The sequence below is a fragment of the Hypanus sabinus genome, chromosome 1, assembly GCF_030144855.1.
Source record: "Hypanus sabinus isolate sHypSab1 chromosome 1, sHypSab1.hap1, whole genome shotgun sequence".
Taxonomy (NCBI): domain Eukaryota; kingdom Metazoa; phylum Chordata; class Chondrichthyes; order Myliobatiformes; family Dasyatidae; genus Hypanus; species Hypanus sabinus.
In genome coordinates, this window is record NC_082706.1 from 172688046 (window position 1) to 172703310 (window position 15265).

At 40.9% G+C, this 15265-nt stretch overlaps 1 protein-coding gene across 1 annotated transcript in view; it reads right to left on the reverse strand.

Annotated features, from left to right (window-relative positions):
* Positions 1–821: 821 nt before the first annotated feature.
* The window catches only part of nsmaf (neutral sphingomyelinase (N-SMase) activation associated factor), a 155270-nt gene continuing 140826 nt past the window's right edge, over positions 822–15265 (reverse strand). The window contains exon 31 of the mRNA XM_059981550.1: positions 822–2728. Coding sequence (XP_059837533.1) covers positions 2634–2728 — 95 coding nt within the window. The 3' untranslated portion in view covers positions 822–2633. The remainder of the gene's footprint in view (positions 2729–15265) is intronic.

A 15265-nucleotide genomic window follows, 5' to 3' on the forward strand; every position in this document is an offset into this window, starting at 1 on the left:
GGGAAGATAAATTGACACCATGGCTTATGCTCTTAACTACAATATTTTAAAACAAAAGGAAAATGTTACAGAACTAAAGCACTGAAGTGTTCGAATACTTACAGTACATTCACAGATAAAAGGCAACTCAGAGCATCAGTTATCAACTAGGGATTAAAAAATCTTACCAGCCTATCCCCAGGTTTTGGTTCATAGTTCTGTAGATTTATTTTCCTATTTACAAACCTTTTTCAATCATCCATCATAAACCTTCCACCAATGAGTCAAGTGTATCTCCAAAAACCTTTATATCTTGGAAATTCAGCAAGCACCAGGGAACTAGATAATTCAGTCACAATAAAACTACTGATGAAATGATAAACTTGTTTATCCAATCTCAGACTAATTTAGTACACCCACCTTTCAAGTTTGCTGTTGCTCATCATACAACCCTAAAACAGCATTTTCCTAGTTGCTGCTTAATTATTGGTGAAATACAGTGAGGAGGGCCATACAACCCAAGGCGGTACCTCAGAACAAAGCACCATGAAGTAGTGAGTTACACAAAATGCTGGAGGAATTCAGGTCAGGCAGCATCTATGGAAAGGAATAAACAGTTGACGTTTCAGGCTTAGACCCTTCTGTGCTTATGAAATTACGGCAGATCCTTTGCATGTAAGTATCTAGAATCATAATGGCCTTGTGTTGCTTGTCACACACTCACCTCAGTGTAATGATGCCTCAGCTGCAGTTTTAATGACAACAATGGCCATCAAGTGTTGTACAAGAATAGATTCTGAATTGCAAGGAGCATGGAAATAACTGACAACAAGCTTTACTCATCCTCACACCTCTATTTACTTAAAGCTTCAGCTGGTGCACATCCCAATGGAGGCATTTGGTTTATACTTAAAAATGAAAACATAACAATTATTGTGTGATATGTGAAAAATACAGCGATGTTGAAATTCAATCATTCTCTATATACCGTTACATTATGAATACTTCACCATTTCCAATCCATTTTACAAATACTTATGCGTGTCCACAACAACCTTAAACAGAATAAATAATTACTCTTCAAAAATACCAGCTCCAAGTTGAAGTAAATAAGCAGAAATTTTACATTTCTAGTTGTCAAATATTTACATAAAGTTACCTAATTATATATTCACATTCCACCTTGTCCTGAGATTATCTTTCTAAATTAATCCTGGAAGACTATACAGAAATAATTCAGTGCTAATAAATCATAAGTGCTGGTTACATAAAAATCAATTTTAATGCACCATTTCAAATGGGTCAAGATTTGGAAAAAGTTGCTGGTATGGTTCCACAGATTAATAGGATCTAATATTTACCATTAATACATCTAAATTATTGCAATAAAGAAAATGTCCATTTCCCCCAATGATATTGAAAATATATTTTTGTGATACCTTGCATTAAGTGATGCAGAAGTTTAACTGGGATTTTACAATTAGAAGTTGGGACTATCAAAAAAAGTCCTAGTACAGAGATTCCTACTACAGACATAAATCTAGCAATCTGCAAGGGCTTCTCACTATAGTGCAAAATAGTTTAGAAAGGTTGAGGAACATATATTGATGTCTGCTCTTAAATAGCCAATTTTAGTAAATTTGTGCCTTGTACAGAACAGAATCTAAAAGCCAGGTAAAAGCGAAGTCATTTTGAATGTACAATCTATTAGCAGATAAACCAGTGTATTTACATGTAGCTACACATTTCAAAATTTACAACATTCCAATGTCATAACTGTCAGTTAACAAATTACTTTAATACCATTTGTAATTGATTTTGCCGCAATTACTTGTAAATGGCACATTTACATCAGCAACCCTCCACAACAATTTCTCAGACCTACTAGCAAAGTTTTTTTCATCTACTCTACATGAAATTACTTTTCAATGCATTTAATCTTTGTCAGTAATTATCACAGATTCTTATGTCTTCAAGAATTTGATTTTAGCCTCTAAAGGCATCAAGGCACAACATTGACTGTGAACAGCTGACCATATTTCTATCAACAGAACAGAACTTAAGAATTCATCTGACTGTAAATGCTACAGTCTAAAGATCCATTTTCACAAATAGCCAATCTGCACTGATGTGAATGGATCCACATCAAAAATGAAACAAACCTCAGTTCATGATCAGAATTACAAGACATGAGCCTACCAAATCATGACTAGTCCTATCTCAATATAATTGATTAGATTCACATGCATTAATATTAATTGAGGTTCACAAACTTATGATAAATGCATATTACCAGATTGCAATGCCAAACAGCAACTAAAACTCAATAAATAGCTTTAAAATGTACAAATTTTAGTCAATTCCAAGTAAAATTACTGCTGAAACCATTCTTTCCATGATGGGAAACATTCAAAAATATAGTTTCTGTGCTGCAACATGATACAGGATTTGGGGGAAAAAAATCAATGAAAGATCTTGCAAGGAAACAGTCTAATAGGTTATCTAAATGAATATTAGCATTTTTACAAGGACAGAGTTACTTAAAATGATTACTCATCCATACATTTGTGGATACACAGTTGCAATAAGTCAACCTGTTAGAAAAAAGGGCTGGATGCTAAAGTTTCAAGTATTTTTCTCCCAGAGAAAGGCACTTAGTATTTCAGTTTCCAAAAAATAATCTGTTTATCTTCTCCTCCTGTTATGATACTGCTGCATTGCTCATTCATCCACATACTTGTGACAGCACCTGACAAAAACAAAAGAAAAAAACAATTATATCTAGTGATAGTTTGTAAAGACTAATTCCTTTAACAATGGACAGTACCAAACGGGAATGAATGAAACAATCCAGATTTTTATTGGCAAAACATTTTCAAAATCATTGTAGTTTATAAGATTAAAATGGTGCTAGAAAGTTTGTGAACTGTTTAGAATTTTTTTTTATTTCTGCATAAATATGACCTAAAATGTGATCACATCTTCACACGTCCTAAAACTGCATAAAAAGAACCCAATTAAATAAATAACAGAAAACATTATTTGTGTTCATTTCTTTTTTGAGAAAAATGATCCAATGTTACATGTATCTACTGGGAAAAAATATATGAACCTTTGCTTTCAGTAATCGGTGTGACCCCCTTGTACGGCAATAACTTCAACTAAATATTTCCAGTAACTGTTGATCAGCTTGGAGGAATTATAGGCCATCCTCCTTACAAAATTTCAGGTCCTTCCACAACATTTCTATAAGATTACCATCAGGACTTTGAGTCGGCCATTCATAAACATTAAATTTCTTCCGCTTTAACCATTCTTTGGTAGACTGACATGTGTTTAGGGTCATTGCCTTGCTGCACGACCCATCTCCCATTTTCTCCTGAGCTTCAGTTCATGGACGGATACCCTGACATTTTCCTGTAGAATTTGCTGGTACAATTCAGAATTCATAGCTCCATCAATGACGTCAAGTCATCTTGGTCCCAAAGAAGCAAAGCAGGCCCAAACCGTGACATTACCACCATGTTTCACAGATGGAGTGAGGTTCTTATGCTGGAATGCAGTGTTTGCTTTTCGCCAAACATAACACTTCTTACTTAAGACAAAAAGTTCTATTTTGAAATCTTCTCTCCATAGAACATCCTTTCAAATAGCCTTCTGGCTTATCCATGTGGTGGTCTTCAGCAAACTTTAAACCAGCAGCAATGTTCTTCTTGGAGAGTAGTAGCTTTCTTCTTGCAATCCTGTCATGCATACCATTGCTGTTCAGCATTTGCCTGATCACTGATTCCTAAAGATTCTTTTACCTTAAGCTCCCTAATTGCCTCCAGTTCATTAGTAGGCTCAAACGACAAACTGCTCTGAAAAGCTATTTCTTAGGCATTCAACAAACTCTCGAGATCCATTACCAACCTGTTTTTCCCAATCAACCTGCATGTTAAAATCTCCCATGACTACCATAACATTGCCCTTCTGTCGTGCCTTTTCTATTTCCTATTGTAACCTGTGGTCCACCTCCTAGCCACTGCTGGGAGGCCTGTATATAACTGCCATCAACATCCTTTTACCCTGGCAGTTTCTTAACTCCATGCACAAGGATTCAGTATCTTCTGATCCTATATCACATCTTTCTACTGATTTGATGCTATTCTTTATTAGTAGAGCCACACCACCCCCTCTGCCTACTTTCCTATCCCTTCGATATTATGTGTAACCTTGGACATTCAGCTCCCAACTACAACAATCCTTCAACCACGATTCAGTGATGGTCACAACATCATACCTGGCAATCTGTAATACTGCAAAGAGATCATCCACCTTATTCCTTATACTACATGCGTTTGGATACAACACCTTGAGTACCGTATTTGCTCTCCTTTCTGATGCTGCATCCCTAATGATTTGATACTCAACCTGTTCGCTGCAATTAAGTCCTATGAGCTGCCTGCCCTTCCTGACAGTCTGACTGCAAGCTATTTTTACTTTTTCACTGTCGGTCCTATCCTGAGTCCCCTCACGCCAATTCCCACACCCCCCACCCCCACCAAGTTAAGTTTAAACCCTCCCTAACAGCTCTAACAAAGCTTCTCTCGAGAATATTGTTCCCCTTCAGGTTCAGGTGCAACCCGTCACTTTTGAACAAGTCATAATTCCCCCAGAAGAGATCCCAATTATCCAAGTACCTGAAGCCCTACCCCCTGCACCAGCTTCTCAACCACACATTTATCTGCCAGATCATCCTGTTTCTATCCTCACTGGCATGTGGTACAGTCAGTAAACCTGAAATTACTAGCCAGGAGGTTCTGCTTCTCAGCTTTCTACCTAACCCTCTGAATTCTCTGTTCCTTTTTTCTTTTCTTCTCTTTTCTCTTTCCTCTTTTCCTAAATTGCTTTTCCGTCCTATGTCATTGGTACCAATATGTACCAAGACATCAGGCTGCTCCCCCTCCCTCTACAAAATGTTACAGATGCGATCTGAGAGATCCATGACCCTGGCACCTGGGAGGCAACATACCATCCAGGTGTCCAGGTGCACACAAGCTGGTGCAGGGGGTAGGGCTTCAGGCTCTTGGATAATTGGGGTCTTTTCTGGGGAAGTTACGACCTGTTCAAAAGTGACGGGTTGCAGCTGAACCCAAGGAGGACGAATATTCACGCAGGCAGGTTTGTTAGAGCTATTGGGGTAGGTTTAATCATCCACAGAATCCCGTCTATTCCCCTCACTAACGAGCCCCCTATCACTACCACTTCCTTCTCTCTCTTTCCCTTCAGCACCATGGACCCATACTCAAGTGCCTGTAACCCGGTCGCCGTAGCACTTTCCTGGAAGGTCATCCCCCACAGAAGTATCCAAAGCGGTATACTTGTTTCTGAGGGGAATGGCCACAGGGGTATTCCACTCTAACTGCCTATTCCCATTTCTCTTGACAGTCACCCAGCTACTTGCCTCCTGCAACTTCGGGGTGACTACTTCCCTGTAACTTAGATCAATTATATCCTCGCTCTCCCGTACAAGCCAGGGGTCATCTAGTTGCTGCTCCAGATCCCTAACTTAGTCTTCAAGGAGCTGCAGCCAATGCACTTCATACAGATGTAGTTTCCCAGGAGACTGGGTCTCCCAGTTCTCCAACATCCGGCACAAAGAGCACACCACAGCCATTGAAATGGTACAAGTAAGAGAGGAGAGCAAAAAACAAAAAGGAAACTGTAACAGATGCTTTACACAGAGTCGATGCCTCTTCTTAGCTAAAGCTTCTTTTGAGCCAAAGCCCGTTGCTTCCACTCTCACCACTTGCCTACTCCCGACATTGGCTAATCCGCTTACCCTTCTGTACTTTTATTTAGCTCGTAGAGCTCTGTAGACACCGCTGATAGGTCATGTACAATGGATAAACACCCTTGATGGCTCCCTTTTCAAATAACCGCTGCTGACCTGCGAGAAATACCTCTTGGTAAAGCTCTGTTGACACCACTGATAGGCCATGTACAATGAACAAACACACCTGAAGCTCCCTTTTTAAACACCTGACTCTAATTTCCTCTTTAAATGAACTAATTATCCTAGAGATTCACGCACTTTTTCCAATACATGTACTATTGGGCAAACACGAGGAAATCTGCAGATGCTGGAAATTCAAACAACACACACAAAATGCTGGTGGAGTGAAGCTGAGATCCAGAAAGGTGATTGGCAAAAGGGATACAGAGCTGGATAAGGGAAAGGATCATAGGACGGGAGGCCTAGGGAGAAAGAAAGGGGGAGGGGAGCACCAGAGGGAGATGGAGAACAACAGGCAGAGAGAGAAAGAAATGAAAGGGGAGAGGGGAAAAAACCTAAATATATCAGGGATGGGGTAAGAAGGGGAGGAGGGGCATTAACGGAAGTTAGAGAAATCAATGTTCATGCCATCAGGTTGGAGGCTACCCAGACGGAATATAAGGTGGTGTTCCTCCAACCTGAGTGTGGCTTCATCTTGACAGTAGAGGAGGCCATGGATAGACATATCAGAATGGGAATGGGATGTGAAATTAAAATGTGTGACCTTATATACCGGCTGGGTAGCCTCCAACCTGATGGCATGAACATTGACTGATATATTTAGGTTTTTTCCCCTCTCCCCTTGTTTTTTTTCTCTCTCTGCCCATCACTCTTTGCCTGTTCTCCATCTCCCTCTGGTGCTCCCCTCCCCCTTTCTTTCTCCCTAGGCCTCCCGTCCCATGATCCTTTCCCTGCTCTAGATCTGTATTCCTTTTGCCAATCACCTTTCCGGCTCTCAGCTTCACCCCACCCCCTCCAGTCTTCTCCTATCATTTCATATATCCCCTCCCCCTCCTACTTTCAAATCTCTATCTTTCCTTTCAGTTAGTCCTGACGAAGGGTCTCGGTCCAAAACGTCGACACTGCTTCTCCCTATAGATGCTGTCTGGCCTGCTGTGTTCCACCAGCATTTTGTGTGTGTTGCTTAAATTTCCAGCATCTGCAGATTTTCTTGTGTTTTCAGGATAATTTTAGATTGGGATGGAGGGCTGGGGTCGGATATGCTGAACTAAGGGTAGGATGGAAAACAGCCAAACAGACGATAATATTTCCTGTTAAAGATGATGGGAAAATGCAGACAGATTCGAGTTGCTAATAGTGAAAATGGTAACCAGAAAATAAGCCATTGTTACATTTGGTATCATTCATTTTTGTTCCTTTAATATCAGGGAATGTATGCAGCATAGACTCTGAAATTTGTAGTCTTCACAGACATCCACGAGACAAGAGACCCCATAGAATAAATGATAGAACATCGAAGCACTGAAGTCCCCCTTCCTACCCTCCACACTAGCAGCAGCAAAAGCAACAACCCACCCACTTACACAAGCAGAAGCACCAACCCCCTCCCTCCACCATGCAAGCAACAGCAAAAGCCCCCAAAGAGACTTTGATCCAGAATCCATCAAAACAGCAGTCCATAGCCCGGCACTTGGGAATCTCAGAAAGGCTATCTCTCTCTCCAGTGAGGAAGAGAGCAGCTGCTCCTGCAAAGATAAGAGCAGAGACCAGCAACTTGCTGTCTGCAGATCAATTCTAAATATATGGGGATCCATCAAAGATCCCCACCATGCTATTTTTTTGCAGCTATCATTGGGCAGGAGGTACTGAAGCCTGTAGTCCCACACCACCAGGTTCAAGAACAGCTACTTTCCTTCAAACTTTCGGTCCTTGACCAACTAGCAAAACATTAATCACCACTACAGTTTAGCAACACTACAACTACTCTGATCATTTTGTACTAACTTAGACTTTAGTTTTGTCTAATAGTCTTTCTTTTATTGTAAAAATTGCTTTACTTATTTTTAATTTGTTTTAACAAAAGCTGTCATCACTTTTTACACCCCTGCCCAATGATGTGGATGTATATGATGCTGATTCAAGGTGATCCATTAGCTGCTTCTACCACTGCATAACACCAAGAATGAATATTTGCAACAAGGCAATCAGCTCAGAATAAGCCAATCTGGCCCTTGAAACAGTGCATTGAAGCTTGACACTTAAGTTCCTGTTTCTTAAGAGATTGAAATTTGTTGAGAAATGCTAGTTATTCACCTTGAAATTGCTGCAGTGTTTCTCCTGCATGCCAAGGATCCTAGCACGTGTAGGTCCAAAAATGGCTGGCCTCCCCTCTCTCATGTATAATTCCCCAACAATGTTCAAATAGGACTCCTCCTGGAGCCTATTGGCAGTGTGTGAACTTGCTTCAGTTATCCTAAGAAATAACTGTGCCTATGGCAAGTTAAACCTAGTGCAATCCCTATTAAGAGGATCAACTGAGGTAAGAACACCATAATCTGTATACCTCTTTAACATTATTAGCTAGTTTACCCTCCTTTCAATTGCCTTCTGTTGGGTTTTAAAAGCTTCCCAATCCTCTAACTTCCCATTAAGTTTTGCTTATTATATCCCTTCTCTTTTGCTTTATGTTGGCTTGAATTCCCTTGTCAGTCACATTTGCACCATCCTTTCTTTAGAATACTACTTCTTCTTTGGGATGTATCTATCATGTGTTTTCCAAATTGCTCCCAGAAACTCCAGCCATTGCTGTTCTGCCATCACCTCTGCTAGTGTTGCCTTCCGATCAATTCTGGCCAACCCCTCTCTCGTGGCTCTGCAATTCCCTTCACTCCACTGTAATATAGATACATCTGACTTTAGATTCTCCTTCACAAATTGCAGGCTGAATTCTATTGGTTTAATGACTCTGATCCCTGAGGTTTCTTTTAACTTAAGCTCCCAATTCCAGTTCATTGCACAACATCCAGTCATGAATAGCTGATCACATAGTGGGCTTGCCCACGAGCTGCTCTAAAAAGCCATCTTGTAGGCATTCTACAAATTCCCCCTCTTGGGGTCCAGCATCAATCTGATTTTCCCAATTTATCTGCATGTTGAAATCTCCTATGACTATCATAACATTGCCCCTTTAACATGCATTTTCTAACTCTTGTTGTAAGTTGAAGCCCACATCTTTGCTGCTGTTCAAAGGTCTGTATACAACTCCCATCAGGGTCTTTTTATCCTTGCAGTTGCTTAGTTCTACACACAATATTCAACACCTTTTGATCCTATGTCACCTCTTTCCAAGGATTTGATATTTTTTTTACCAACACAGCCACGCCTCCCTCTGCCTACCTGACTGTGCTTTTAATACAATGTACAATGTGTATCCTTGGATGTTAAGCTCCCAGCTACAATCTCTTTCAGCCACGATTCAGTGATGTCCACAATGTCATACCTTATTTCATATACTGTGTGCATTCAAGTATAACACCTTCAGTCCTTGTTCATCACCCTTTTTGATTTTATCCCCCTTCTAACATTGCAACTCATCCTGCTGACTGCAACTTTACCCTATCATCAGCCTGTCCTTGCTACTGGTCTCACTCCACAATGTCTCTGTAAACCAACTACTTCATTCTCAGCACTATCACTCTGGTTTCCCTCCTTTGTCAAATGAGCTCAAACCCTTCTGAACAGCTCTAGCAAACATGCCCACAAGGATACAGGTCCCCCTTGAGTTTAGGTGTATCTGGTTTCTTTTGTACAGGTTGCACCTTCCCCAGAAGAGGTCCTAATGATCCAGAGATCTGAATCCCTGCCCCCGCACCAGTTCCTCAGCCACGCACTTCTTACCCATTCTTTCCTTTGCTGGCGCAACACACAGGCAGCAATCCAGAGATGACCATCCTAGCAGTCCCACTTTTCAGCTTTCTATCTAGCTCCCAAAAATCTCTCTCCAGGATCTCGACACCTTTCCTACCTATGTCCTTTGTTCCAATATGTTCCAAGATTTCTGGTTGATCACCCTGCCCCTTTAGAATGTTGTGGACCTGATCCAAGACATCCTTGACCCTAGCACCTGGGAGGCAACATACCATCCGGATTTCTCTACCACGTCCACAGAATCTCCTCTCTATTCTTTAACTATGGAATCTCCTGCCACTACTGCAGTTCTCTTCACCTCTCTTCTTTTCAGAGCCACAGTGCCACACTCAGTGCTGGAGACCAGGTGCTGCATCTCCTCCTGGTAGGTTGCCCACCCCCCCCCCCCCGCCCCCCCAACAGTATACTTAATATTGAAGGGAATGTCAACAGGGGGCCCTGTACCGGCTGCTCATTTCCCTTCCTTCTCCTGACAGTCACCCAGATAGAGGCCTCCTGCAACTGAGGGGTAGTTCCAATCACTTCCCCAGTCTCAAGCTGCAGCTCCAGTTCCTTCACACGTTCTCTGAAGAGCTACAGCTGGTGCACATGTGGTTATCTGGGAGGCTGGAGGTCTCCCAGAATTTCCACATCTCACACAAAGATGTTCCATTAAAGTTGTGAAGACTACTTTTTTGTCCAGTACAGGGAATTTATTTCCTCAATTAGGCTAGTGTTGTCTGCCTTACGTAGGCCTCTAAGGGATGATTTTCAGAACTTTGTTTCTTGAAAATAGTCAGTCAATCTGTTCTCCAAACTCTGAAAAAGGAGCCTTAAATTGCACTTCAATTGTATTTGGTAAGCAACAGGTTGTGAACACCTTATTTTATGTTGTGAATATCAGACAGACATAGGCATCTCCAAAGCCAGTAGCTTACATATACATACCACATTAAATTATTAGATCATGTTTTTTTTAAACTGTTGATCAAATTTTGTAACATGTATATTCCTCTCAGCAATTCAAGGCAGCTTTGGATTACAAATTCTGCTGCATGATGATTGTCTTTGATGAGAGTGTTCAGAATATACAGACCGGGCCATGACTATTGTTTAATCACTATGATAGTCTACCATGAATACAGAATTATAAAACAAATGTAAGGCCTAGATAGTTATGTGGAGAAGATGTTGTCAATAGTGGGTAAGTCTAGGACTAAGGGGCACAGCCTCAGGATAGAAGGACACCCCTTTAGAATAGAGTTCAGGAGAAATTTATTTCGCCAGAGAGAGGTGAATTTGTGGAAATCTGCAGCAAATGGCTGTGGAAGCCAAGTCATTAGGATATATTTAAGGTTGTGGTTGATAGGTCTTGATTGGTAACGGCATCAAAGGTTAAGGGGAGGAGAAAATGGGTTGCAAGGGAAAATAATCAGCTACAACCGAATGGCAGAGCAGACTTGATAAAACAAATGGCCGAATTTAGCTCCTATGACTCCTAGCACAGTACAGGTAGTTTAGCCTATGATAATCTGCCAAACTTTTAGCCTAATTCAAGATGTAATGCTTCCCAACTGTGAAGCCCTCCATTTTTCTTTCATCCATGCGCTCATCTAAGAGTCTGTTAAATGTTTCTAATGTATCTGCCTCTATTAACACTCCTGGCAGTCTGTTCCACACACCCATTATCTGTGTAATAAGTCTACCTCTGACATCCCCACTATATTTTCCTCCAATCACCTTAAAATTATGCCCTTTCATATTAGCCATTTCTGCCCTGGGATAAAGGTACTGGCTGCCCACGTTATCGATGTTTCTTATCATCTTATACCTCTATCAAGTCACCTCTCACCCTCCCTTGCTTGCTCAATTTTTCCTCTTAAGGCATGCTCTCTAGTCCAGGCAATAAGAAGGAAGTAGGAAAGTTATTTCCATTGGTAGGTGAAACTAGAACTCGGGGACATTGCCTCAAGATTCAGGGGAGAAGATTTAGGATGGAGATGAGGAGAAAATGTTTTTCCCAGAGACTGCTGAATCTGTGGAATTCTCTACAAGGGAAGCAGTTGAGGCTTCTTCACTAAATACATTTAAGAAACAGTTAGATAGGTTTTACATAGTAAGGGAATTAAGGGTTACGGGGAAAAGGCAGGTAGATGGAGCTGAGTTTATGGACAGATGATCTTATTGAATGGCAGGGTAGGCTCGATGGGTCAGATGGCCTCCTCCTGCTCCTATTTCTTATGTTCTTATGCAACATCCTGGTAAATCTTCTCTGCACACTCTCTAAGGTTTCGATATCCTTCCTACAATGAGATAACCCAAAGTGAACACAATACTCTAAGTGTGGTCTAACCAGAATTATACAGAACTGCAACATTACCTCCTGGCTCTTGAATTTAATCACCTGACTAATGAAGGCCAACAGATATATATATACATTCTTAGCATATACCCATCAATTTCCACAGCAACTTTTTGAGAGATCTATGGACACGGACTGCAATGTTATTCTGTTCCTACATACTGCCAAGAATCTGCCATTAACCCTGCATTCTGCCTTCAAGCTAGATTTTCCAAAGTATATCACTTCACACTTCTCCAGATCGAACTCCATCTGCCACTTCTCAGCCCAGTTCTATATCCTATTCTATTGTGTTCTATTGTGACCTACTAGTCTATAATTCACAAGAATATCCTTTAATATTTTTCTTGAAAAAACGAATGATATTTAACACTCTCCAATCTTCTGGAATTACTCCTCTAATGAAGAGATCATCACCAAAGGTGAGCAATCTCTTTTCCCTTGTATTCCGTAGTAACCTAGCCTACATCCCATCCGGCCCAGGGACCTGTCTATCTTAAGTTAGTTCAAAAGCTCCAACACATCTTCTTTCTTAACAGTATATTAGTCTGTCTTCACATTCATCAAGCTCCCCCTCACTGGTGAACTCTGAAGCAAAGTATTCATAAAGGAGCTCACCTACCTCTGATTCAAGGCACCTTTTCTCTTTATCCATAGTCTGTCCTACCCTCACTCTAGTCATCCTCCTATTCTTCACAAACGCTTTAGTTTTCTTTATTCTTACTTGCCAAGGCCTTATGTCCCCTTCTAGCTCTCCCGTCCTTTCTTAAGCTCCTTTCTGACTACCCTAGAACTTTCTAGAGCTCTGTCTGATCCTTTCTTCCTAAGCCTTAAGTATGCTTCCTTTGTCTTCTTAGCTAGATGTTCCTCATCTTATCAACTATGCTAGAGAACTGCTCTTCACTAGAAAAATGTTGATATTTTTATGACTTTTACTATTTTCCTTCCATCACTCCATACAGCCACCACAAAAATCTCTCAACAAATATAACAATTCCCTGTTAGGGAATGCGATAGGTCAGCTGACAGATGTATGTGTTGGGGAGCACTTCGGGTCCAGTGATCACAATAGCATTAGCTTCAATATAATTATGGAGAAGGACAGGACTGGACCTAGAGTTGAGATTTTTGATTGGAGAAAGGCTAACTGAGGGGATGCGAAGGGATTTAGAGAGAGTGGATTGGGTCAAGTTGTTTTATGGGAAGGATGTAATAGAGAAATGGAGGTCATTTAAGGGTGAAATTATGAGGGTACAGAATCTTTATGTTCCTGTTAGGGTGAAAGGAAAGGTTAAAGGTTTGAGAGCACCATGGTTTTCAAGGGATATTAGAAATTTGGTTCAGTAAAACAGGGATGTCTACAATAGATATAGGCAGCATGGAGTAAAGGAATTGCTCGAGGAATATAAAGAATGTAAAAGGAATCTTAAGAAAGAGATTAGAAAAGCTAAAAGAAGATACGAGGTTGGTTTGGCAAATAAGGTGAAAGTAAATCCGAAAGGTTTCTACAGTTATATTAAAAGCAAGAGGATAGTGAGGGATAAAATTGGCCCCTTAGAGAATCAGAGTGGTCAGCTATGTGTGGGACCGAAGGAGATGGGAGAGATTTTGAATGATTTCTTCTCTTCGGTATTCACTAAGGAGAAGGATATTGAATTGTCTAAGGTGTGGGAAACAAGTAAGGAAGTTATGGAACCTATGACAATTAAAGAGGTGGAGGTACTGGCGCTTTTAAGAAATTTAAAAGTGGATAAATCTCCGGGTCCTGACAGGATATTCCCCAGGACCTTGAGGGAAGTTTGTGTAGAAATAGCAGGAGCTCTGACGGAGATCTTTAATATGTCATTAGAAACGGGGATTGTGCCGGAGGATTGGCGTATTGCTCATGTGGTTCCATTGTTTAAAAAGGGTTCTAGAAGGAAGCCTAGCAATTATAGACCTGTCAGTTTGACATCAGTGGTGGGTAAATTAATGGAAAGTATTCTTAGAGATAGTATTTATAATTATCTGGATAGACGGGATCTGATTAGAAGTAGCCAGCATGGATTTGTGTGTGGAAGGTCATGTTTGACAAACCATATTGAATTTTTTGAAGAAGTTACGAGGAATGTTGACGAGGGTAAAGCAGTGGATGTAGTCTATATGGACTTCAGCAAAGCCTTTGACAAAGTTCCACATGGAAGGTTAGTTAAGAAGGTTCAGTCGTTAGGTATTAATGCTGGAGTAATAAAATGGATTCAACAGTGGCTAGATGGGAGATGCCAGAGAGTAGTGGTGGATAATTGTTTATCGGGATGGCGCCAGTGACTAGCGGGGTGCCTCAGGGATCTGTTTTGGGCCCAATGTTGTTAGTAATATACATAAATGATCTGGATGATGGGGTGGTAAATTGGATTAGTAAGTATGCCAATGATACTAAGGTAGGAGGTGTTGTGGATAATGAGGTGGATTTTCAAAGCTTGCAGGGAGATTTATGCCGGTTAGAAGAATGGGCTGAACGTTGGCAGATGGAGTTTAATGCTGAGAAGTGTGAGGTTCTACATTTTGGCAGGAATAATCCAAATAGAACATACAGGGTAAATGGTAGGGCATTGAGGAATGCAGAGGAACAGAGAGATCTAGGAATAACTGTGCATAGTTCCCTGAAAGTGGAGTCCCATGTAGATAGGGTGGTGAAGAGGGCTTTTGGAACGCTGGCCTTTATAAATCAAAGCATTGAGTACAGAAGTTGGGATGTAATGCTAAAGTTGTACAAGGCATTGCTAAGGCCAAATTTGGAATATTGTGTGCAGTTCTGGTCACCGAATTATAGGAAAGATATCAATAAATTAGAGAGAGTGCAGAGACGATTTACTAGGATGTTACCTGGGTTTCAGCAATTAAGTTACAGAGAAAGGTTGAACAAGTTAGGTCTCTATTCATTGGAGCGTAGAAGGTTGAGGGGGGGATTTGATCGAGGTATTTAAAATTTTGAGAGGGATAGATAGAGTTTACGTGAACAGGCTGTTTCCATTGAGAGTAGGGGAGATTCAAACTAGAGGACATGATTTGAGAGTTAAGGGGCAGAAGTTTAAGGGAAACACGAGGGGGTATTTCTTTACTCAAAGAGTGATAGCTGTGTGGAATGAGCTTCCTGTAGAAGTAGTAGAGGCCAGTTCAGTTGTGTCATTTAAAGTAAAATTGGATAGGTATATGGACAGGAAAGGAGTGGAGGGTTATGGGCTGAGTGCGGGTAGGTG